The 22,498-nt window shown below is 49.7% G+C and overlaps 1 protein-coding gene across 1 annotated transcript; it reads left to right on the forward strand.

The window, feature by feature from the left end:
- The first annotated feature begins 19,246 nt into the window (after positions 1-19,246).
- Positions 19,247-21,333, forward strand: LOC135899496 (uncharacterized). The gene is made up of 3 exons (XM_065428775.2): positions 19,247-19,574; positions 20,015-20,573; positions 20,929-21,333. The coding sequence occupies exons 1-3, from the start codon at positions 19,247-19,249 to the stop codon at positions 21,284-21,286; spliced, it is 1,245 nt and encodes a 414-aa protein (XP_065284847.2). The 3' UTR covers positions 21,287-21,333.
- The last annotated feature ends 1,165 nt before the right edge of the window (positions 21,334-22,498 follow it).

The raw sequence follows: 22,498 nt of genomic DNA on the forward strand, positions 1-22,498 counted from the left end.
CACTTTTGCATGCGAAAGACCACTTAATTAAGAACTTTGAAAAGCAGACTTACACTATTGGAGTGTTTTTGGATTTCCGAAAGGCTTTTGATTTTGTTAATCACGATATTTTGCTCCGAAAGTCACCCTGGTATGGCATAAGAGGTGTAGCATATGCTTTAATTAAGAACTATCTCAGCTCCCGTAAGCAGTTTGTTTGCGTAAAGGATTCTAAGTCCCAAATTCTTGATTTAAACTGCGGTGTTCCTCCGGGCTCGATCCTAGGCCCAACTTTGTTTCTTCCCTATATAATGATATTCTTAACATCCCAAACACACCGTGCATAACTTTGTATGCAGATGACACCAGCGTTTTCTTCTCTGATCATAACATTCAACAAGCCTTTAACGCTGCCAATAGATGGATGGGGTACCTCAACTGTTGGCTATATTCAAATAGAATAGAACTGAACTGCGAAAAAAACTAAGTATGTCATATTTAGACCTAAAGGAAAGCAGCTGATGGGCCACTACGAGTCTAAGTTTGGGGGCTGTATTATAGATAATACGAAGTGCGTAAAATTTTTAGGCCTGTGGTATAACGAAAACCTGTATTAGTCCATTCATGTAGAGACCGTTAGAGCCGACATTCGTAGAGCGACTGGAATGATGAACATGTTAAAGCATCTTATTCCAATGAATTTAAAGAAACAGCTATATCACACACTAATACACTCTCGTCTACACTATTCCCTTCTCGTTTGGGGAACCACTACCAAAACTAACCTTATGTCACTATATAGGCTGCAGAAAAGAGACGTAAGGGCAGTTTGTAACCTACCTGTTCTTGCACATACTTGACCGTTTTCCGATAAGCTTACCATACTCCATATAGACCACCTGTTTTTGCATGAACTATCGCTCGAGGCGTTCCGTCTACGTCAAGCTGATCATATACAGTATAGTCAGACCTTCGAACCCTACCAAACAAACTCCGTATAATTTCAGACATGACACAATCTCTATACCACTTACTCGAACAAACTATGGGAAACAGGCATTAGACTTTTAAATATCGACGTTAGTAAACGATAATCCTACAATCCTGGAACAATTGCAAACCTCGATATCAAGCTCGAGGTTCAAGAAATCTGTTAAAACGTATTTTCTTCGCTGCTTCATTGTATAACTTCCTTATGAACGTTGTGGGACTTCAGGCTAACGTGCCCGGACACGGCTAGCTAAGGTCTAAGGAGACACGTAGCTCGTCCCTACTCTGCTGCGCTCGCAAAGGGGCGGTGCGGCGGGTTCGCTGACTCACCGGCAAGGCGTAGAGACAACTCCAGCACTGCCCCCAACGAATGGGGGCTTATTCCCTGTTATGTACAAAAGTACGTGCAGTACAGGAATACGGCACTGGGGTAGCAGTCGCAGACTACGGGTGAAAGCCCCCTGGAAGTCTGCGTCGCCACGCTGGCCCTTCCGAGCAGGTTCGCCACACAGAAGCTCAGAGGGGTGCGGGACCAAGTGGGTCCGCACGTCCGACGGCCAAGAGCACCGAAAGTCAATCTGTCCGGGCGAAAGCGCCCGCGCACCTCCGATGCTGATGGAGAGAGAAGCCTAAGAAAGGGCGAGAGGGGCCCGCTCCTCAGGCACTGTTCTTACGCGCGGCGCACGGCGTGGCGTGAGGCGCGCGCGCTAGCAGCAGGCTCCGCGTCGCGCTGGCGCCAGCGGCCGCGGGGCATGTACGCTATCCAAAATAAGGCTTGGAACTGTGTGTCCCCAGTGATCGCATGGGCGAGTGGCCCAAGTCGTGCGTGAACAGGAGACAGGGGTCCAAAAGGGGTCCCCACATCCCCCCCCCCCTCCGGAAGACTCGGACCGGCCAATGAGGATGCCGACCAGAATAAATGGCGAAGCTGACGTCTGACCTGTTTTATTTTCTCAAGCGAAAATATCGAAGTCGTAGCTCTCACCCGCAGGGTCGGTGCCTCAGGCTTCCGGCGAAAGGACAGAGCTAAGGAGGGGCGCCAGCGCTGTCACCTGCTGGACAGCTGCAGCGATGGTCGCCACGAACACAGGGTCCCAGGCGAGAGCACCGACAACGGAACGCAGCAGGGCAGGGTTGACGCCCGGGTCCGTGTTCTGCAGCACCTGTGTGGCTGGATCCGTCGCGGGCTCCCCGGCAGCTGCCTCTGTCCCCCTCACGTGAAGCTTGTGCACCCCGCAGGAGTCATGGGACCGGCACAGCCGCAGCACACCGCACACGCCGCAGTACACTGCCGCAGGGTCAGGGGCCATGACTGCTCCGCCCGAGGTCTCGACCATGGCTGATACCGTGCGGCCGCGGAAGATGCGTGGGATCTCTCGCCCGTTCATGTCGTTCTCCACCTTACTTGTTCCTTCCACCGTTTCGTGGACACGAAGCAAAGTGGCGCTTCAGAGCCGGATTGAAAGGCCCAAGTAGCTACAAGGCGGCGTGAAGGCAAACGGGAACCTGGCTGTGGAGACACAGGCAACGACCGCACCTGGAAGGATGCGGAGCTGGTAGAAGCGCTAGATTGGACCACGGGTCATGCTGTGGTCTCAGGAGCGAGTGCGACCGTAGTGGCTTCCCGAACGGCTTGCGACTGGAGGTGCCTGCGGCGGCGGCGACGGCTCCCGTGAGACCTGGACGAGTCGGTCGACGTCCTCGAGGCATGTTGGAACGGGTCCATTGTAAGCGTCTGTGTAGCACAAGCCTGACAGTTAACACTTCACACAACTAATCCGCACGCCTATGATAATAACAACACAACAGCAAATCTCACAGTCCGACGACAATGTTAATACACATAACACCAAGCTCACACTGCGTCCGTCAGCTTGCCAATCACGCATCGTTCTGGCGCATTCACCTTTGCAGGCGGCTGCCAGAGCGAAGGAGCAGGCTCACGGAAAGGGGCATATTGGGCTTATGGTAGCCTCATGCGTAACTCTGGCCAGCGCTCAAACGCTAACCATGCCTTTCATGTCACTCGAGCCCCACTGGAGGATAAAGTTCCCTGGGTGCGAGCAGTAAGGCAACGGCTAGGTCCGCTTTCACAGCTCCCACCGGTGGACTCGCGGATCACTTTGGTTTACCACAGCCCTCAGCAGAAGCTGCGCACTACGAAAAAGCGTCTTATTCGGCTAATGAGGGCCTTTTTTCCGCTTCAACGCGTGCGTTCACGCTATAGTCATACATCTCCGCCTTCGAGCTCGGCGGGGAATAAGGTCCCTCTGCCTACCAGCGAGAAGCGGCGACTAAGAGCCTTTTCGCAAGTTATACCGGTGAGTTCGCGCACTGAGATCCGCCGTCTTGCTCGGTTGCGCTTGCTGTGTCTCTTCCTCTTCCCAGTTGCTGCTTTTGGCAACGAAAGGATTGAGGTCGGAAACGTTCACTGGACCGCCGGATGGTCTACCGTTTGAGTCCACCAGCTTATACACAAGAGGTTACATTTGGTCTCCACTCGGTATGGGCCCGACCACTTGGCCGACAGAGAAGCTGAGATGCCCTTTGTTGCGTCACTCAGCACATGATTGCGCCTGAAGACGAGGTCACCTAGTTGATAATGTACCCCTCCATGCGACCGGTCGTATTGTGCCTTTTGTCCAGCGCGTGCTTTCGCCAGGTTGGTGAGGCATGAGATAGGGCCTCGCTCATCCTAGTGCGCACTTGCACCGCGTAATCGGAGAGACCTGACGCAGCGGCGCTCGCCCCGCCCCCGGTTCGCAGAACGCGATCCATAGGGATTGGAAGCTCTCCCGAAGCTGAGGAAAGCGGGCGTGTACCTAGTCGAACGGTTCACCGATCTGCGCAAAGAGAAACGTATCTCGCGGAGACAGGCGTCCCAGTCCCTGTGTTGCCGGGCAAAGGCCGCGAGCAAGGGCTTCACATTTCGGTTCATCCGCTCGGTGGGATTACCCTGAGGGTGATAAGTCATTGTTCTGCGGTGTTTTATGCCAACGGCTGCACAGACATCGACGAACTCCTTGGCCGTGAAAAAGGACGCGTCGTCCATGATCAGCTCCGCCGGAAAGTCAAAGCGGATGAATACCTCGAGCAACTTGTCCCATATTTATTTATTTATTTATTTATTTATTTATTTATTTATTTAAAATACTTTCAGGGCCCAAAGGCACTACAGAAAGGAGTGGGAAAGAAATGGCAAGACGTGCAGCAAACAAAAAAAACAGAAGTATTACAAGGCGTCTTGTAAAGCGATCTTGAACTGGTGGTCATCAGCAATGCTGGCGATTGTGGAGGGAAGGTGGTTCCATGCGACACTTGTTCTAGGAACAAAAGAGTCATTACACAATTTTGTGCGACAAGAAGGTAGCCCCACCTTGAAGCGATGATCGGTCCTTGAAGAAATGTAATGAGGTGGATGAAACAAAACGTCCTTCATCTCGTTGTTATAATAATATATTTTATGAAAAAGGCTGAGGCGAGATGACTTTCGACGCAACGAAAGGTCAGGCAAGTTAAGGGTTTTCTTCATGGATGTGACACTGGAATGACGTGAATAATTCGACAATATAAAACGTGCGCCGCGATTCTGAATGGCTTCAAGAGTTTGAATGAGTGTAGTCTGAGTAGGATCCCATATGGCGCATGCGTACTCTAATTTAGAACGTACCAAGGTTTTGTAAAGTGTTAACTTCAGGGACGATGGGGCATCAAAAAAGTTTCGACGCAGATAGCCAAGCATGCGATTGGCGTTGTTAGTTACATATTCTACATGCGTATTCCACGATAGATTAGAAGAAATGTGAACACCAAGGTATTTATAGCTGTCAACAGATGGTAATAACATATTATTGAGGTGGTAAGTACGCGGACAATGATTAGTGCTGTGGCGAGAAACCTGCATACTTTTACATTTAGTTGTATTAAGTGTCATGAGCCATTGACTGCACCATTCAAATACCCTATCTAGATCACTTTGCAGATTGAGATAATCGTCATGGTTAGTAATTTTCTGGTAAACCACGCAGTCATCTGCAAACAGTCGGACAGTTGAGGAAGAAAGGCAAGTAGGAAGATCATTAATATAAATCAAGAAGAGCAGAGGGCCCAAAACGGACCCTTGCGGGACACCAGATGTTACGGCAGAATTACGTGAAGAGAAGTCGTTAGCCGTCACATACTGACTACGGTTAGAGAGAAATTCCTTAATCCATGCAAGTACATTGGGGTCTATGTTAAGTTGATTAAGCTTGAAGATAAGTAGATCGTGTGAAACGGAGTCAAATGCCCTAGCAAAGTCTAAATATATGCAATCGGTATCAAAGTCATGATCCGCGTTAATAAACAAGTCGTTAGTAAAACATAACAATTGCGTTTCACACGAAACTGCTTTACGGAATCCATGCTGATAAATGCTGAAGAAGGAATTAGACTCAAGGAATTCAATGAGGTGCGAGTATATTATATGCTCTAAGATTTTTACTGGAATGGATGTTAATGATATGGGGCGGTAATTATTGGGAGAATGTACATCACCAGATTTATGCACTGGGACCACCTTCCCTATCTTCCAATCAGAGGGTAGTGTAGACATCTGTAATGAATGTTGAAAAAGCTTTGACAATATCAGTGCAGAATAAACTTGTGTACACTTCAGCATTTTTGATGAAATACAATCTGGACCGGCCGACGAAGACACTTTTAAGTTGACAATCAGCCTTTCGACACCAACTGCATCAATAGCGATATAATCCATTGGGAAGAAGTTGGTTTTTGGTAGATGCGGTAATACTGTGGGAGTGCTCTTATGAAAATGAGTAGCAAACACATTGTTCAGAACATTGCAGCACTCGCTTTGAATTACTGGGACATCAGATTGGATTAACTGAATGTGTGTCCTTTTAGTACCGCTAATAATGCTCCAAAATTTACGGGGATTAGAACGAAGTAGCAAAGGAAGAGTTTTATCAAAGAAATCCTTCTTGGCTTTTGAGAGCGCAGTACAGTATTCTCTGTTAAATTTTTGATAGCAGGACCAGTGGTCTATTCTGGCTGTGAATTTTGCGCGTCGAAATATCCGCTTCTTTTTGTTGCGCATGCGCTTTAACATGTTATTGAACCATGGTGAGCGAGTACATGATGAAACTTTTCTTTTAGGTACAAAACGATCAATAAGAGACAAGAGTTTGTTTTTATAAAGCAACCAGTTGTCCTCAACCGACCGCTGCTCAAAACCGGCGAAAAACTGATCAGCAAAGACCTGAAATTCCGCATTCATTCCGGTTACGTCTGCTTTGCCGTAGTCTTGGATGACCCTAGTTTTTTTTTTCTTAGAAATCTTTGTCTGTAGAGTGAAGTGAATTATCGAGTGATCGCTAATTCCCGGTGAATGAGTTAAGCCGGTAGCTAGGTCGGGTATAGTGGTAAGTATTAAGTCTAGAATATTAGCGGAAGTGGAAGTTATGCGAGTGGGAAAGTGAACGAGCTGAGTTAAGTTGAAGTCGTGACAAAAAGTTAAAAATTATTTGCTTTCAGCTGAGTTGTGTTTTAAGGAAACCAAGTCTCGTTCCCATCTGATGTCAGGAAAATTGAAGTCGCCAAGTAAGAAGAGGGGCGATTTTGGGTATCTGACGAACAGCTGATTGACAACATCGTGCAGTTCATTACAGAATGATAATGATGCAGTTGGTGGCCGATAACAGACACAAAAATTTATTTCGCGAGAATCAATGAGCACGCGCGCACACACAAGCTCAAGCGAGGATACAATTGGAATAACATGGGAAGCAAGACTATCAGTAACCGCCAGCAGAACACCACCACCAGACCGGTAATCACGATCACATCGGTAAAATTTGTAGCACTTTTCACAGTCCAAAATTTCTTCATCTTTAACTTTTGCAGAAAGCCAAGTCTCCGTTAGACCAACAATATCAGCAGAGCAGGAATCAATAGCGGAAGACAATTCCACGCGTTTATTCAGAATACTCCGTATATTGGAAAGAAAAATAGAGGCGTCTTTTGCGCAGGATCTGGGCGGGCATAGCTATGATGCACTGGAAGTGCCAGCACGTGCAGTTACAGTACTAGCGCTATCTTGCGTATCCACTGATCGTGCTGAAGCAATTTCGCGTACGCTGTCACTTACTGAGCAGTACACGTACGTTTTTTTGTCCATGATCAGTTTATTCATGCGAAGAGAGTACGTCTTCCCGGCTACCTTTGCAAATTCTGTTAGCTTCCTCCTTGAGTTTCGCGTAGCTCTGCAATAATCTTCGCTGGCTGATACACCAGTCCCCTTGAGCTTATATTTCTGCGCCCAGACTGCATCCCTGACTTTAGACGACGAAAACTTGATGATAATTGGCCGAGTCTTTTTATCTGTGTAGGATCCCAATCTGTGTGCTCGGGAAACTTCCGAGTCAGAAATTTGTATTTTAAGGTGACGAGACAAAACGTCTTGAACAAGGCCTTCTGACTGAGCCCATGTCTCAGTCGGGCAGTCCGGTATTCCGAAGAACAATAGGTTATCTCGTCTGGACCTATCTTCAAGCTCGTCCAGTCGAGAATTGAGTGCCTGGCCTTCCATTCTGACAGCTTCGGTGATTAGACGTGGTGCGTCATTAAGAGCTGCCGAACCGTCGAATGATTCGACAAAGGATTCAACCGCGCATAATCTTACTGATAGGTTAGCGACGGTCTGTACTAAGACCTCCTGCTTTGTCTTTAAGTCGTCGAGAGCTGCCTTGAGCTCAACGTGACGGTGGTCAACGTTTTCAGAAAGTTTAGTGATAGCATCAAGTATTTCTTTGTTAGTAGGACCAGGGTTGAGTTCAACGTCACCGCAACACATTAAGAGCTTCGTAACAAATACGCATTCGCACAAGCACTGAAAGAGCACACTTGGGCACGGTAGGAGCAGCAGGCAGACGTTGCTAGTCCGCTTACAATAGAGAGAGGGGGGTTTACTAACCTGCACAAAAAGCAAGATCGGGATTTTGAGCGACTGCATGGCTGCCGCTCCACCGTGCCCACTTAAGGGGCGTAGGATTTCCAGTGCTCTTATATCCTCCTGCGTCGCTGCAGTCGCCAGCAGTGTTGTCCACCCGCTGACCATGGAAGGTATGTGCCCGGTAAAGTAGAACTGATGACATGAGGACGCATTATTGAAGATCGGGACCGTCAGCAACGCTGGTGATGGACAGCCGGTGATCGCTGGACCCGAAGGTTGTAGCCACGAGCCAGACCGAGCGATAAACTGCACAAAAAGCAAGATCGGGATTTTGAGCGACTGCATGGCTGCCGCTCCACCGTGCCCACTGAAGGGGCGTAGGATTTCCAGTGCTCTTATATCCTCCTGCGTCGCTGCAGTCGCCAGCAGTGTTGTCCACCCGCTGACCATGGAAGGGATGTGCCCGGTAAAGTAGAACTGATGACATGAGGACGCATTATTGAAGATCGGGACCGTCAGCAACGCTGGTGATGGACAGCCGGTGATCGCTGGACCCGAAGGTTGTAGCCACGAGCCAGACCGAGTGATAAACTGCACAAAAAGCAAGATCGGGATTTTGAGCGACTGCATGGCTGCCGCTCCACCGTGCCCACTCAATATGGCGCGTGCCGTTAGCTTTCGAAGGGGAAAAAGTTCCACCCACTTCGTGAAATGATCTGTGACGGCCAGCAGGAATGTGTGACCTTGCCGGCTTCTTGGGAAAGGTCCCATAACGTCACAGGCCGCGATTTGCCGGGGTAGCTGGCTGTCTATCGGCTGCATGATGCCGGGGGGTTTGCCACCACGGGCCTTCACACTCTGACACACGCGGCATGGGCGAGAATAATGAAGTACATCACGTTTCATGCCTGGCCAGGTTGCGGAGCGGTACAACTTAAGAAAAGTCTTACGGCCACTCGCGTGTCCGGCCAACCGCGAGTCATGGAAATAGCTCGAAGTGGCCCTCCGTAGACTGCGGGTAATCACCCCCTTAAAGGACTCATGCAGGGGCGTAGCCAGGGGGGGGGCTTATGGGGCTTCAGCCCCCCCCGAAATTTTTTCGTGCTGTCCATGAACCGCCGACCAAAGTGACCTCCGGCGCCGGAAATAACTCTGGATTTTGTCTAGAATGTCTTTTTGACGCTCGAAAAGACATTTAACCGCGAAGATTGCAAACTCGGGCTGAATTTCGTGGCAACGCCCATACACCGGAAGTCACATAACGCCAAGCAGTCCCATCTGAGCACAAAGTTTCGAGGGCGCTTTGATGGTGAGCGGGCTCGCCGTGGCATCTCACTGAGGCCACGGAATCTGTGGAGCGCATGGATATCAATTGCGAAACTTTATGGGTATAAATCTCATAAGCTCTCGATGTGAAAGGTGCACTGACATTTCCAAAGTTGTGCTTTAGATTTTCAATTGCGGAACTTTGTGGGTTTAATGTTGTTATAAACATTGGACGCCAAATGTCTATTGACTTTTCTAAAGTCTTACATCATAACATACAACGAGACAAGCCAAATCAACACACTAGCAGACGAGTTGACAAACAGGCAGCGAGGTCCAATGAGACGAAGCGCTGGGGTGGTTCATTTGTGCCGTCATGTCACATAAAAAAATATAAACATTTTTTTTAACCTACGCCAGAACATCCATGTCAAGACACTCAAGCCAGCCAAAGTAAATACGTTCTTATTTATTTTTTCTACTTTGACTTTTATTCGCGAGGACACAATGAGCCTCTTCAATTTTTTTTTGTTCTCACTACCCTAACCGCGGGCTGCCAGAGCCAACCAGAGCGCATACGTTTTTCTCGTATGGCCCCGACCACCGTGCGGTACACTTTGGTGCGCGTTCGGTTTGCTCTGGCCGAGTGGATTTTCACCGGACAAAGTTTTGGACGTTTTCTGGCTAGCAGACGAGAAAAAAAAACAATGGTCGCTCGCCGCCGTCACTGTGGGGAGTCGAAGGATTGCACCGCATTCCTTGAGCGGAACCTTTCCGGAAAGTCTTCTTTCGCCCCTGTAGGATACTGAGCAGTATGCGTATGGTTCTCAGTGGACCAAGCGTCTCATGTTTTCTTCGGTATTCCTTCCGTTGCCCCAATAGGTGCCCGAAGTAGGCATTAGATTCTGGCCAAGATACTTTCCTATGCGTTTCTTTTTCCTTTCGGGGCCTCCGCCTCACAAAAAAAAAATACATTGTTGCGGCGCAGCGAATTGTCGCATGGTGAAAGTTCGATTTTGATACTTCTTTTGCAGAAAGTAATGGGCGACGGGACGCTTCAGTTGCCGGATACGTTTATTATATTATTGCGAAAGCAATTACATGGACACTCCAGGCGCATTCCTGCCATCTCCCTCATGTTTCGTATAAAGTCCAAGCGTGATAACATCGTGACCACGCGCTGCATGCTGTATGTGCGAGTGAAAGCGTAGGAGGGGAGGTGGAATGGGTCAGCCGACGATGGTGGCTCAGTCTTGTGTGCGCAAAGGAGAAAAGCGGGGAGCAAGCGCGCCGCCTTCCGTCGCGCGCAATACATCGGGGGAAGTGGATGGAATGGGGGCGGAATCTAGGATTCTGTGAATCTATGATTGTGCAACATGTTTATTTGCCTTGTTTGACACATTATATACAGTTACTTCTTTATTACAGTATTATGTACGCATTATACAGTTATTACAGTTATACAGTTATTAGACGCATTATATACAGTTAACTTATACAGTTACATACATAGACTCATTGGAGACTTATACGTATACTTAAATATCTTGTTGCGAGGTTTTGTGTATACATACAGTGAACTTTGTTTCCAGTGACACTTTTTTGTCCTTTATCAAGCAGTATTTTCGCATTTGCATATCCCATTGTATCTTTGCATTTCTAATGTACGAGGGCGAGTCAAATGAAAGTGAGCCTACCCTAACCGCGCAATAATGGTTCGGTTCATTATCTGCGAGGCATGCGCGTAGGAGACCGGCATGTCTCATTTACAAAAGTGACACGCAGGTGTGAAGATAAATGTTCTTTAATGCTCTCATACACTGGGTTGAATATGGTTGCGTCACATAATGGACACTTCAAAAGTTGAACAACTCGGTGTCGCGAAGTTTTTGACAGCTGAAGGTGTTTCCAAAACAGAAATTAATCACCATATGACCGCCGTGTACGTTGAACACTGCATTTCATTGACCACTGTGAACCGTTGGAGCAAACGGTTCAAAGGACGTTGCAAAGACATTCCAAGACCGGGCCAAAACCATCGTGCAATCACCCCCCACACAATTTCAAAGGTTCATGAGCTGCTGAAACAAGAACGGAGGATAAGCATCGATGAACTGGCAGACCATCCGAACATCAGTCACGGTTCGGTTCACGCCATAATTCATGAGCTTCTCGGCTATCGGCTCTTTGGTGCGCAATGGATCCCCAAGATTTTTATCCATCGCGAGAAGACGAAGAAGTTTCGCGCTGCCTTGACTCATCTGATCGGGTATCACAATGAGCATGGTGACTTCTTGTTTGCAACTGTGATCGGGTACGAACCTTGGTGCCACTACTACGAGCCTGAAACACGACGGCAAAGCTTACAGCGGAAACATTCGAATTTACCACGCCCAAAGAACGTAAAGGCCATCAGTTCCGCTGGAAAGGTGTTGTTGACTTTTTTTTTTCGATCGACAGGGTCCATTACTGATAGAATTTGCTAAATCTTGAGAGGCTATCAATTGTTTCCGTAATTGGGAAACGCCAAAACGGCAGCGTGTTGCAATCAAGAACGAACAACGTGGAAAATTGACGAATGGGGTCATCTTGCTCCACGACAATGCCTGTCCCCACGTCGCTTATGTGGTTAATACAAAACTGGCAAAGTTCAAGTGGGAAACGCTGCAACATCCGCCATACAGCTCAGACCTGTCACCTTGCGACTTCTACATTTTGGGGCAACCGAAAAAACAGCTCAAGGGAACCAGATACAGACTTTTTGAAGCAGCAACCCAAGGAGTTTTGTAAGACGGGAATCACGAAACTCGTCAGTCAATAGGACAAATGTCTAAATTCTCATGAAGACTACTTTTAAATAAAGTACCCCATTGTTGGCTCATTCATTTGACTTGCCTTCATACATCTTGCAGAACTCCTGCTTTTTATACGTGCTCTCTGTCGCGGCTATAACTTCGGTTCAATTACTCACGATACACGACAAGGGACAGCTACTCCTGCGTAATACAATGGAACAAACGACAGCGTCATTGAGATTTTTCACTGGCCATTGCATATATACAAGAATGTAAGCACGGTTCTTGAATGACAAAGTTTCATTAAGATATTTGTCCTCAACTTGTTCAGTTCATTGCCTTTTAATTTTTCATATCAGCGGCATGCACTGCTTTCCTGGTCTCGAACTGATATAGTTCTAAAGTTCGTGTGATATTTTCTTTACTTAATAAATAGACAAAAAACATGGAAGCATTGACGTCAGTTATGTTGGGCACAATTTTTGGCACATACGAGTATAATATTTTATGAAAAAAAATACATATTTTACTTGTATTTACAGAGCGTAGCTTTCAAGAATTCGTTTGCAGCATCTTTGGCAATGACAATGCAGTTATTATTCATGTATTTGATCCCTCGATAAATTGTTTAAGAGGAAGATTTAGCTCGGGCCCAATCCGACGCGGCCTATTCGAATACTTGTAAAACGCAGAAACGCTTTTCTGATATAATCCTGCTAATCGCTTTTATTGAAATTGGTTGCATTTGAGAGAGAAAGTTAAATCCTAGTGTCTGTTGGAAACAGAACTTCGATTTAGGGCCTGAATTTTGTTTAAAATATTTTGGAAAATTCGAAAGTTTGAAAAAATAGAAGCACGGCGTTTACAAACTAATAGCTATGCATGAAGAACAGATACTGTGCTTCTGTAAACGGCATTTATTATAACAGTCAAAGCGGACAAGTTTGCAGTGTCAATTTGTATCTTACGTTAATTGGTTACGTTGTGTACAAGGGTTCTGCAAAAGCCGTATTTCCACAATACTAAATTTTTTTGAGATTCATGTGTAACATATTTATTTTGTCCGCTGTAGATGTACTATTACATGCAATTCACAGCATTGTGATATCATTTTTCATTGTTGAGTCACGGAGTTTTAAACTTGATAGTTTCGTTTGCCGAAAATTTTCAATTTTGGCCAATTTTTAATAAATAATTGACCTCCTAAATTAAAAATTCGAAGCCAGTAGTGAATAGAATTAAACGTTTTCTTTTAAATGCCACAAACCTCAAATTTGCTGCAGGGAAAAACGTGCAGCTACATATATATATATATATATATATATATATATATATATATATATATATATTGGGCCAGTGGCGTAGCCCCCCCCGAACGAAATTTCTGGCTACGCCACTGGACTCATGGGGAGCCTCTTCAGGTGGGAGATAGCACAGGAGCACTCCATCAGCATCCAGGAGATACGAATCCAACGTGCCTGCAGCAGTATCAGCTGCGGCGCACCCGGCGCCAACAGCAATACCAGCTGTCAATTTGCGTCCATCGGCGTTGCCGCCTCCCTCCCTTTCGGAGCTGTGCTCTTTTTCGAGCTCGTCAGCGATTTGCTGACAAAATGGGTCGTTCCGCTGAGCTTCCAGCAGCTCCTGTCTGCTGAATGCGATACCGATGGACGCTACAGGGTCCAGCAGATACGCGCTTTCGTCCGATGATGGTGGCTTATAGGCCGCACAGCCGCCTGAACTCGCTCCTTCCGTGCCATTGGAGACAAGGGCTCCGGCTTTGTTCGGAAGCTTTGTCGCGGAGGGGTCCCGGTAAAAAGTGTCCGGGTCGAAAACTGGGGAGCGCGACAAGGCGTCGGCCACCACGTTTGCACTCCTCTTCCGATAGCGAACAACAAAGTTGTAGCGCTGTAACGTCAATACCCAGCGCGCGAGGTGGCCTGAGGGCTCGCGCAAGCGCTTCAGCCAGGGCACGCCAAGTGATCCGTTACAACAAGAGGCATTCAGTCGACGAAGTGATCGAACTTACGCAGAGCGAACACTATCGCTAGACACTCACGTTCGGTCACGGAATAGTTACGCTCTGCGGGCGTCAACGACCGGCTGGCAAAGGCCACTGGCCGAAGAACGTCCTCATGTTCTTGGAGCAGCACCGCACCTATTCCCAGGTCACTCGCGTCAGCTTGGACTACGAACTCCCTGTTCAGATCGGGCGGCTTCAGCTCAGCTGTGTCCACAAGAGCTTTAGAGAGAGCTCTGAAGGCAACATCTTGCTCCGGACCCCAGCTCCAGCTTGCAGACTTCCTCAACAACGAGGTCAGGGGAGCCTGTAGAGCGGCACATTTGGGCACAAACTGGCGGTAGTAATTCACCATGCCCAAAAAGCGTCTGGGGGCCTGTATGTTCGCCGGCGTTGGATACTCGAGGATAGCTCGGACCTTGTCCTCGCTCGGCAAAACACGGTCTCACTCTATTGTAAAACCCAGCAGTGAGACACGGGTCTCTGCGATCTGAGCTTTCTTCGGGTTCAGAGGGATCCCGGCGGCGTGCAGCCTTCCGAGGATGTCCTCCAACTGGCGGAGGTGTTCCTCAAAGGTGAGAGGGAAGAGGACAATATCGTCTAGGTAGGCTAGGGCGTATTGCCATTTTGCCCTTCCCAGTACTCTGTCCATCAATCTCTGGAAAGACGCTGCAGCACCCGAGCAACCAAAGGGTATGCGAGTGAACTCGTACAAGCCTCTATGTGGGGTGAAAGTGGTTTTCTCCGCTCCCTTGGCTCCATCTGCACTTGCAGGTAACCGCGGCTAGTATCTAGAGTGGTAAAATAATGTGCACCACGTAGGCTCGCCACGATTGCGTCAATGCTCGGCACAGGGTAAGCATCCTTCCGAGTGACTTCATTGAGTCGGCGGTATTCCACGCAAAGACGAGAGGAGCCGTCTTTTTTCGGGACCAGCAGTACCGGAGAACCCCAAGGACTATTCGATTGGCGGATTACGCCAGTCTCGATCATTTCGCCGATTGCGAGGTCGATAACTTTCCTTTTGGCCACACTCACGGGCCTAGGATTGCATTTCCACGGTAGCGTGTCGCCTGTGTCGATCCGGTGTCGCACAAGAGAGCTGCGTCCCAGGCGATCTGTAAACATCGCGTGAAATTGGTTCAGCAGCGATGACAGCCGCGCCTTCTCACGTTCCGACAAACTGCCAGGCAAAGGCGGCAGCGAGCGGTTCGTTTCGCCGCGCGCGCTTGCGATCGTAGGATTACATGAAATCCTGTCCGCTAGCTTTGCGCTCGCCTCGGGAGAATCAGTCTCTCAACGAGCTCTGCCCGCTTCGCTGGCCGACGAGGGGCCGCGTACAGTAGGTTTTGTGACAGCCGGAGTCTGGGGGGTCAATGGGATTCGCCCCTCCTCCGGCCGTGGTGTCGCGCCTGGGGCTCTAGGTGCCACCGAAGCGACAGGGAAATGCGCAAAAAATTTCAGGGGCGCACAAGGGCCCTGCCTGCATCGTTTCTTCGCAACGTCTATCACGATCCCAGTGCGGGCCAGAAATTCTCGGCCTACTATCACACGGACAGACCAGGGAGGTACACGAATCTGTGACGGCGTACACGCTCCGGCGTACACGCTCCTCCCAGCGGCACCGCTCGCGAGATGGAAGGCGGTGCTGCAGGCTCGCAGCCGGACAGAGTGCCGGCGTAAGTGAGCCAAAACTTCCTCCCCGAACAGTGAGGCTGTGGCGCCGCTTTCCAGTAGCGCTGCAAACCTTCGACCAACGATTGTGAGCGCAAGGAAGGGGGCTGGCGACGAGTCATCGATTGCGACCCTACGCGCCATCGGGGCTAAGGAGCCCCTTGTTTCAGGCACCGTCGGCGAAGGCAGAGTCACCGACGGCACACGCCGTTTCCCGTCGGACGATTCTGCCCTTCTGTAGCGCGGCGGTTTGTGCAGTCCCTCGCAATGTGACCCGTCTCATTGCACTTGTAGCAGACGACGCTGCGTGCAGGCGGAGCTGCAGGCGGCGCGCTGCGCGCCTGCGGTGGTTTCTGTTGCGCCGCGTGGGCATTGATATCAGTTTCCACCGCCGGGCCGCTTCGGCTGTCCCAGTTTCGTGCTCGGTCGGGCTGGGCGACTGTGCACGCCCGCCTGGCGTACCAGTATTGGTCGCAAGCGCGGTCAGAAAGCTCCCACGCGCCTCGCTCCGTTTCGGCAAAGAGGGCTGCCGTTGCGTCGGTTTGCGGGAAAGGGGCGGGCGTAAGCACGTTGCCGCCGTTCCAAGCGCACCGGGGTTCAAGGGACAACGACGCTGACGGCGGCGGGCGGTAGGCCCGCGCGGCGAGAATGTCACCCTGAATACGCTTCGCTTCAGCGGCGAAATCGTCTAGGTCGTGGAACCGGCCGTTTCGAAGGTAAGCGGCGAAGGTTGATTGGGCTTGCCGAATCACCCGCTCCACCTTCTCAGAGTTCGACGCTGAGTGCTATGCTAGGAGATAAAGCTCCTGCATGGCTCTCACGTACGCGAGCAGAGATTCGCCCCTGTGTTTGGTTCGAAGCTCCATCACGCGCCGCATGCGTCGCTCATAGTCAGTAGGCAGGAACTCATGGCTGAACAGCGTCCTAAACTCCTCCATGCTTCGAGCACGCTATCCGACTACGCGGTACCACCGCGCAGCTTGGGCGGTCAGCGAGACAGGCAGTATGGTGCCTATAATCACGCTGTCTTCCAGCCTCATCGCTTTCTGGTATTGGCAGAGACTCCAAATATTCCGTTGCGCTCATGCGGTCTGAGTAACCGCTGTACGTCGAAATACGTACCTTGAAGTTGCTCGGCAGGGCAGGCCTAGGGGGCCTAGGGTCCACCACGGGAGGCCTGACACTAGCCTGAGATTGCGCCATTCCCATCAGCGATGATAGCAACTGCGCGGCTGCGTTGTGCAGCGGCGATTGGCCCGGGCGAGGCTCACAGGGTGCCTGCCGGGATGTGCCCACTCGTGGCCCTAAGGGAGCGGCGAACGACGGAGAAATGTGCGGGCCTATGGAAGGCCGGCCGACGGTGCTGCGAAAAGGTTGCCCTCCAGGCCAACTGGGGTCGGAGAGCGGATCGCAAACGCCGCCGGAGCAGGGTGGCTCCATCTCGGCAGAACGCGAAGTAGCTGAGCAGTTAAAGGGCTCTCGCTGCTTGGAACTTAGGGTGCCGCTAGGCGAACGGACTGACCAATGGGCGTCCCTATGGGGTCGCACTTGGCATCTGATAGCATGGGGCTGCCACGACGGGCATCCCTGAAGCTTACAGCATTGTCCGCTGCCTCAAACGACAGAAGGTCCGCAACCAAGGACTCAGGCTGCGACGGGGGCTGCAAAGGGGCCTGCTCCGATGCCATGCCGAAACCTAGTTGGGCGCCAGATATGTGGGGCTTCGGGCTAACGTGTCCGGACCTGGCTAGCTAAGGTCTAAGGAGACACGTAGCTCGTCCCCACACCGCAGCGCACGCAAAGGGGCGCCGCGGCGGGTTCTCTGACTCACTGGCAAGGCGTAGAGACGACTCCAGCCGTGGCACCAACGAATGGGGGTTTATTCTCTGTTATGTACAAAAGCGCGTACAGTACAGGGATACGGCACTGGGGTAGCAGTCATAGACTACGGGTGAAAGCTCCCGGGAAGTCTGCTCAATGTGTCCACCAAACGGGAAAACCGGGAAAACCGGGAAAACCGGGAATTTTCAGGGATTTTGGGTAGTTTGGAAAAACTCAGGGAAAACTCAGGCAATTTGTGCTTCTACCAGGGAAAAGTAGCTGTGATTGCATTGAAAAGGTCGAAAGTCGCGGTAATGCTGGCTCGAGTAACAGACAGGAATCGGAATGGATCGTCTTTGACGCCCTGTCGTTGCTGGAGGAGTTGCCAGTGTATAGCCAACGACCGACTTTCCGGATGCCCGATAATTTGGACGGCTTCTCGACACGACCACGTACACTGTAAACACAAATGAGCCCATATGGGCGTTTTAACAGTTGATATGCCATTTTTCCCCTCTAGCCTAAAATGAGTACTGCCACGAGAAGAAGTTAAATAAGCTAGAACCATTATTATACCCCCGGCCCCATTTGAAGGGCCATTGCGGTTGTAAAATGGGGGTTTTCAAGGAATAACGGTGGCGTACGGGAAAGTGGGAGTGTTGAAATACACCCATATCTGAGACGAGCCAAATAGAGAAAAGAATAACTCAGCCGTGACCAACAAGGCAGGCAGCCGCAGCGACAATTTCAGTAGGATTATTTCTGCAGTCAGATTCGAAATATCCCGCGCAATGTGTGTCGGCGCTGTTTTTCTGTTCGGAGTGGCCGCGCCTTGGTGCTGCAGAGGTCGCCGAAAGTCGGAACTACGCGCGGAAAAACACAAGCCTTCGGAGCGCTCGCGCGCGCGCGTCGAAAGCTGCGAACGAGCAGCCATTTGTCAGCGGCTGCACATTCTGCTACCGTGGTTGATGTTTCACACTGCTTTCAACCCTCAAGACTCCACGGTAAGTGACTATGAACGATTATTACACGTTCTATGAGTGTGCATATGTTCTAAGTGAGGAGACGCGCTGATATGACTTATTGAAGGTCTCAGTACAACATGGCGCGACAGTTGGCCGTCTAGAACCATTTTGCACGATCACTGTGTTTCTTCGAGCTTTGTCGTAATCTAGGTGACTTGAGTGTTCAGGGTCAAGCGAGTGTACTTAAACATTAGAATTTTACATGATGAGGGACTGTGCCGCGTCTTTAATAGGGTGGATGTGAGCATTCGACATGTTCCCCGAAGCGCAAGCCACTACCCTAATAGTTACGTGCAGTGCGAGGTGAGCTAAGCTTCGCCGCCTAACCGCGCCCTGAAAATGTGGCGGCTCGTTGAGGGTTTACTGCGGTGCGCGTGTGTGAGTGTTTGTACAGCGATCGTTTGAGCGAGAACCGGCGGCGCTTCTTTGTGCGCGGTATCTGCTAGGTGGCGCGTACGCGGCGCCAGTCCCCTAGCTCGTGCGATTGTGTGCAGTAGATCGCTCACTAATGGTGCATCCAGACGAAGGACCGAATCCGGATTTTAAGCGGACGCGAACGACTATGCCACGGACCGTCCGGATGCAAGCGCATCCACACGGCGGACGAGGCCCTCTCAGACGACAGCGCCACAGAGCCGGATTACTCTCGACCGCAGCCTCTGCGCTGGCTAGCAGCAGTCTGGTCTGAGAGTTTCTTCCGCGTATTGTGAGAGTATTCGACAAAATGGAGGCCGGCAAAAAGCGACGTTTGGCCGCGATGGCTGTTGTTCTGTCAGAGATTGACGAGGACTTTGATTTGCTTCCACGAAAACGGCGTTGTTGGCGGAAAGACTGGATAGGAAGGAAAGAATTGGGGATCCAGAACCTGCTCTACGAAGAGCTCCTGAAGACTGACCTCGACGAATACCGGAGGCTACTTCGTGTTAGCAGAGAGCAGTTTCTGCAACTGCTGTCACGCGTGGGGCCCCGCATACGAAGGGAGGATACCGTTATGCGCCGTTCTATATCGGCGGAAACACGGCTGCAGGTGACACTGCGGTACCTTGCTTCAGGTAAGTGTCACACATTTCCAAGTTATTACGGAGAGCGCCGTGGTAAATGTATACCGGTTGAAAAGTGAGCTTGGTGCTGATCGAAGGCCGCTTCGCTACACAAGTGTGTTCAAGCGCGCTCATGTGGTAGCGTACGAGCTCAATCGCACCCGTAATATCCAATGCAGATCCAGAGGGTTCGCGTGGAAGGGGTATCACGAGTAAACACAAGTTTTGTACGGCCGTGCTGTCCGCACCAACTTTTTGCATAAACATGCATGAGATAATATTGATCTGTTTACACTCAACTACACCAGCGAGCGCGATTGATTTTCGCTGATACTGTATTCATTTACTGCTCTGAAACAGCCAGATATCAGATGTATTTGTTGTACACTTCCTACTTTTTTTGTTGTGTGCTCGCGAGCGGTTCACTGAGATTTCTTTTTTTTTAATTACAGGAGAGAGTCACTATTCCCTGAGCCGACAGTTTAGGCTCGGTCATTCAAGTGTGAATGACATTATACATGAAACATGTACTGCCATTTACGAGGAACTGGGAAGCAACTTTATAAGAACACCCCGCACAGAGGAGGAATGGAAATACGTGATGGAAGGCTTTCATAACAAGTGGAACTTCCCGAACTGCATTGGGGCCATGGATGGCAAGCACGTACTCATAAAGAAGCCACCAAATTCGGGAACTATTTACAGGAACTACAAGAAAAGCTTCAGTATAATTCTCTTCGCTGTCGTCGACGCAAATTACCGGTTTTTGTACACTGATGTCGGTGCACCAGGCTCAGAAGGAGACGCTGCGGTCTGGCAAACGACACCCCTACAGAGAGACGTAGGAAACAGAAGTGCAGGCCTGCCAGAACTTGTGAAGGTGTCCAGCTCACCTGATGTGCTCTTTCCACCTGTGTTCGTTGCAGACGACGCATTTCCTATGGGACGGAATTTAATGAAACCTTTTGGGGGCACAAATCTGACAGAAGATAAGAAGATCTTTAATTACAGGTAAGATGCATATTGCACATAAGGCAGCAGATATCAGATGAAAGCTTGAACTTTAACAATGCATTTTCGCATCTACTAAGGTCTCCAAAGTTGATTAGTTCATACTGCGCATGCTACATTCTGCATTGGGATGTGCCAATGTTGGCATAAAGCAACTCCACTGTTTCATTTCATTGCATGCAAGCGCTTACGATGTAAGCAACTTATTGTCTAAATTAGTGACTACTAATATTCAGTGAAGGCTTAATTTCTAGAGTCGTTAGTTGGGCTTTGTGTTAGGCAGGTGGTGTAGCATATTTACTATTCCTCTGCCATGCAATCCATGATCTGGATTAACATCTCCTTTACTTTTCAGGCTGTCAAGGGCTCGCCGTGTCGTCAAAAACGCTTTTGGGATACTGGCAAACCGCTTCGGGTGTTTCCACACAGTCATCAATGCATCTCCAGAGAGGGTGACTGCCATCGTGAATGCGGCATGTGTGCTGCACAATTTTTTAAGAAACGATGTCATCAGCGTGCCAGACTTAAAAGTCGAACCAAACCCTGCTGGGTCACTCCTGTCCGGCCAAGCAGCGTCGCGTGGTAGAATTGGTGCTGTTGGTGCTGCAGTGCGTGATAAGCTGTGTTCGTTCTTCAATGACACGGGCGCCGTGCCATGGCAGCGGCAGTTTGCCCACTTGGATGTGAGCATCTACAGAAAACCTCGAAATTGAATACAGATGTCAACACTGAAATGGAATGAAAATTTTATTTTTTCTGTGTGTTATTAAGCTTCCATGTGCCTTTCCGTCACCTGCAGCATTTCCACTTGGCACGACAGCTGCCTTGTTTTGGGTATCGCCCGCATAGTCGCAGCGACAAGCTTCCCGAAATGCTCACACGCATCGTTAGTGATCGCAGGTTGTGTTGGCTGCATGTTTACGGCTATTTTTTCGAGGACCTTTTGCCGCTGCGACCACATGTCTTCGCGCGGATTACAATTCCGCCGTCTTTTTCTGGTCGGTGCTTCACTTAAGGATGTACTTGGTGCTGCGGAGAGGTCGGTGTGCGGTTCAATCTCTCTCTCCGTGGTGCAGCCTTCACCGAGGACAGCGTCATCAGCTGTGGCAGCCTCATCCACCGAGGCAGCCTCGTCCACTGCGGCCGCGTCTGGTGTCTTATCAGTGTCCTGTGACACAGGAGGCTGCAACAAAGGGGTTCTGAATCAAATAAATCGTAAAAGAACGAAATTTCTTGCCTGCAGCAGAAACAAAATAACAACGTTTTACTTCAATTACATTAACGCTTGGGAGGACCAAATTCGCTCTGATAACGCGTTATATTGGAGGCATCCGAATACGGCTACAAAACGTGCAGAACATTATTGAACACAACTGAATGTCCCTTCTGGGTACAAGATGCATCTTGAAATAAAATTTAATATTTCAAGAGATTAGTAACCGGTTGCCTTTTCAAACATACCATTTCTGGCTCAGCCACCTCTTGCAGAGCTTGGCCCATTACTGAGCGGCGTACTTTAACTTTCACCGCATCGAGAAATTTCAATGCCTTGAAAAATTTCCATCGGCCTGCGTAAACGTCGCTGGCGGGTTGGCCGCTCTTAGTGTTCTCCATTTTTTTTCGCTCCAACCGGTATGTTCTTCTCTTATTGTCCAAGAACCTCTTCAGCGCCTCTGCGAGAAATTCGGGTAATCAGTAACACTCACGTAGCAGCATGCATAAGTCACGGAGAGCAGTATTCGAAAAGCCTGACACTAGTGAAGATACCGTTCGAGAGCAGACCTGGTCTCTACAGCGACCCCTACTGCTCCCCTGAGAAAATCAATGATGTTATATTAGAGGTAGAGGGCCGAAAAGCCCGAGAAAGGTACAATCCGGCATGACTAAATACGAGCGCCACAGGCGATAACGTCTGTCCGACGTAC

This window comes from Dermacentor albipictus, chromosome 6 (assembly GCF_038994185.2).
Source record: "Dermacentor albipictus isolate Rhodes 1998 colony chromosome 6, USDA_Dalb.pri_finalv2, whole genome shotgun sequence".
NCBI classification, from domain to species: Eukaryota; Metazoa; Arthropoda; class Arachnida; order Ixodida; family Ixodidae; genus Dermacentor; species Dermacentor albipictus.

Excerpts from the sequence above, each read along its gene's own strand:
- LOC135899496 (XM_065428775.2), top strand. The coding sequence starts at position 19,247 with ATGGAGGCCGGCAAAAAGCGACGTTTGGCCGCGATGGCTGTTGTTCTG. Across the intron at positions 19,575-20,014 it reads ACTGCGGTACCTTGCTTCAG|GAGAGAGTCACTATTCCCTG; the intron begins GTAAGTGTCACA and ends TTTTAATTACAG. Across the intron at positions 20,574-20,928 it reads AAGAAGATCTTTAATTACAG|GCTGTCAAGGGCTCGCCGTG; the intron begins GTAAGATGCATA and ends TTTACTTTTCAG.